This window comes from Salvelinus sp. IW2-2015, linkage group LG22 (genome assembly GCF_002910315.2).
Source record: "Salvelinus sp. IW2-2015 linkage group LG22, ASM291031v2, whole genome shotgun sequence".
NCBI classification, from domain to species: Eukaryota; Metazoa; Chordata; class Actinopteri; order Salmoniformes; family Salmonidae; genus Salvelinus; species Salvelinus sp. IW2-2015.
In genome coordinates, this window is record NC_036862.1 from 12,795,388 (window position 1) to 12,798,836 (window position 3,449).

General features: G+C 46.6%; 1 protein-coding gene across 3 annotated transcripts in view; it reads right to left on the reverse strand.

Moving 5' to 3' along the window:
* LOC111949894 (zinc finger protein neuro-d4) overlaps window positions 1-3,449 on the reverse strand; it is a 104,778-nt gene that overhangs the window by 29,746 nt on the left and 71,583 nt on the right. For 2 of the 3 annotated variants that reach the window (XM_070434038.1, XM_023967230.2), the window contains exon 8: window positions 7-138. In XM_070434038.1, the coding sequence (XP_070290139.1) occupies window positions 7-138 (132 nt within the window). Of the gene's footprint in view, window positions 1-6; window positions 139-588; window positions 668-3,449 lie in introns of all 3 variants that reach the window. The other variant, XM_070434037.1, reaches the window with a different exon arrangement.

The following is a 3,449-nucleotide window of genomic DNA, read 5'->3' on the forward strand; positions in this document are numbered from 1 at the left end:
ACTCACGCTTGTGGTTGTTCTTGCGCTGGAAGGGCAGGGTGTGTCGCTCAGAGTCCTCCTCTCCCTCCTCGTCCGCTAGATGTGTGTGAGTGTAGTGGTAGCTCAGGCCCGGGCGGTTTTTATAGCGCTTCCCACAGACTGGAACACACACACACACACACGAGCACAAAATCAAGAGACATAACTAAATGTAGCCCAATACAATCAGCATAACATACTTATACCACATCTATCAGTAAAAGATGAGTGAATTCCATCGTGCGCCACTGAAAATAGATACACTCACAATGAATGCATGCTGTATCCATCACGAGCTAATGCCATGTCGCCGTTTCAGTTTGAATATTGCTCTATATATTGCTCTATAGTGTTCCCGTTAAACACTTGTTGTTCTAGCAGCCTTAACAGCGCTCTCATTCCCACTAGAGGAGTTGTCCTCATAACATTGGCAGTGAGAGAATTGCTTGCTTTGTGTAGAGTCGAGACAGCAGCCATATGCTTGCCAGCGTAGTTTAGGCTGCAGTAAGAATGTTGTCTATGGCTCTTAGACATGGTGTGTGTGTGTGTGCGTGCGTGCGTGATACTCACTGTCACAGACGTACGGCTTGTCCCTGTCCTCAATGGAGCTGAGTTCTTGTCTCTTCTTCATACCCCCTACACCACAGGCCTGCAGCGAGAACACAGACGGGTGAACGGAGTTCACACAAACACACATACACTCACACAATACTCTTACACACCATAATCATCTGCTACTTTAACAGGTGCCCCCCCCCCCTCACTCTAATCACTCTTTCCTCAGACAGGCGGGGTTGATGACACCTAACAGGGAACTTCAAGCTCCAATGAACAACATGGCTGTTTGGATGACAGATACAGTCTTACAGCCTGCAGCGAGGCTTCACACAGGACGGAGAGAGAGAGAGACGCCTTTCTCGTCTAATAAGAGTTATTTAGAATGCGTCCACGTACGTGATCTGATAACTCACTGCATGTCGAAATACTGTGCATACAATGTCCTGTATCTAATGCCCACACGACAATTCATACACTACTAATACACTTGCAATAATGACTTGTCCCACCCTCCCTCCCAAAATGTACGAATTGAGTATAGGGAACTGCGATATGAATGCATATGTGATTATCTTTACAGCTGAGAGGGGGGGGGGGGGGGGTAGGGAGATGCTTCTTGGTAGTTAGTGCACGGCTGCTACTGTACCGCTGACAGCCTGAGAGAAGAGGAGCGGGCAGGAGAGAGGAGCCGGAAGGAGAAGAGAACAGAAGAGAGAGAAGAGAGCCAGCCAGAGCAGAGGAGAGGAGCTAGAATGGACTAAGGAGCTGCCGATGCTTCCTCTCCACCATCTCAGTACAGCAGGAGGAGAGAGAGGGCTTCCATGAGGAATTGATAGCACCACTTGAGAGGCTTGGAGTTTGCATAACTCGCAGTGGGTCCTACGTACTAGACAAGAGAGTCAGCTAGCTCTCTGAAATGTGAAGGAACTGGAATGGAGGAGGAAGCCTGTAACTGTCTCATTCAGGGCGATGGATCACTGACCGGCTGTTTTATCTCATTAAAATGTTTTTTCTAAAAGTTACTCTCTTGATAAATAGCAAAGTGTTAACGGGAAGTTGAAAGAGAAAAGAGAGGATGAGTGAAATTCAAGTAACAGTTCAAATACAGTAACATTTCAAATACAGTAACATTTCAAATAGACAGGAGGAGTGAAATTACAAATATGAGCAAAATGTGAGAAGGAAGTTTAGTTGAATCAGGTTTGGTATACACATGGATACACACTACATGCAATGCAATTGGAAGCGGAAGTTTCAGATCTCCCATTTATGTCAAATGTTACGGTGCATTAACTCATAGCACTTGTGTATTTGCGAGAGGAACATGTTGCCCTATGCAGTGACAGCATACAGGTACAGTAGATGGCTGTATCTTCCTGTGTGTTTCACTTGTCTTACCCGTCCTTCGCGTTCTTGCGGTTCTTGCGTTTGGGGACGTCCTCTTCCCCTCCGCTTCCAGTTCATGGGGAAATCACCGACCAGCAGCTTCTGAGGCAGAAGACACACCAGAACATCAGAGGAGATACCAGCGGGGGAGCTCCGGGAGGGGCTTGCCGGTGCTGAAGCACCCTCAAAATAAGTCTAGCACCTCCACTACCCCCCAGTAAAGAACGTGCAGCTACCGAAGTGAATTCCTGTGCTGCAACTGGATAACAGTACAATAAAACAGGGACCACGTCATACATGGACAAAAACAAATAGAGAGATACACAGAGAGAGAGCGATACATAGAGAGAGATACATAGAGAGAGAGAGAGAGAGAGAGATACATAGAGAGAGAGAGAGAGAGAGAGAGAGAAGAGATACAGAGAGAGAGAGAGAAAAGAGAGAGATACACAGAGCGAGAGAGAGATACAGAGAGAGAGAGAGATACACAGAGAGAGAGAAAATACACAGAGAGAGAGAGAAAGAGAGAGATACACAGAGCGAGAGAGAGATACAGAGAGAGAGAGAGATACAGAGAGAGCGAGAGAGAGCGAACAGAGCGAGAGATAGAGATACAGAGAAGATAGACTGAGAGAAAGACACTGAGACAGAGAGAGACACCGAGACAGAGAGAACACAGAGTCAGAAAGAGACACAGAGTCAAGAAAGAGACACAGAGTCAAAAGAGACACATAGACAGAGAGAGACACATAGACAGAGAGAGACGACATAGACAGAGAGAGACCATAGACAGAGAGAGACACATAGACAGAGAGAGACACATAGACAGAGAGAGACACATAGGACAGAGGAAGGACCCATAGACAGAGAGAGACCATAGACAGAGAAGACACATAGACAGAGAGAGACCATAGACAGAGAGAGACACATAGACAGAGAAAGACCATAGACAGAGAGAGACCCATAGACAGAGGAGAGACACATAGACAGAGAGGAAGACACATAGACAGAGAGAGACACATAGAAGAGAAGACCCATAGACAGAGAGAGACCCATAGACAGAGAAGACATAGACAGAGAGAAAGACATAGACAGAGAGAGAACCCATAGGACAGAGAGAGAACACATAGCAAGAGAGAGGACACATAGACAGAGAGAGACACCATAGACAGAGAGAGACACATAGACAGAGAGAGACACAGACAGAGAGAGACCCATAGACAGAGAGAGACATAGACAGAGAGAGACCCATAGACAGAGAGACACCCATAGACAGAAGAGACACATAGACAGAGGAACACATAGACAGAGAGAGACCCATAGAAGAGGAGACATAGACGAGAGAGACCCATAGACAGAGAGAGACCCATAGACAGAGAGAGGACACATAGACAGAGAGAGACACATAGACAGAGAGACACCATAGACAGAGAAGAGACACATAGACAGAGGAGACACAGACAGAGAAGACACAGAGACAGAGAGGA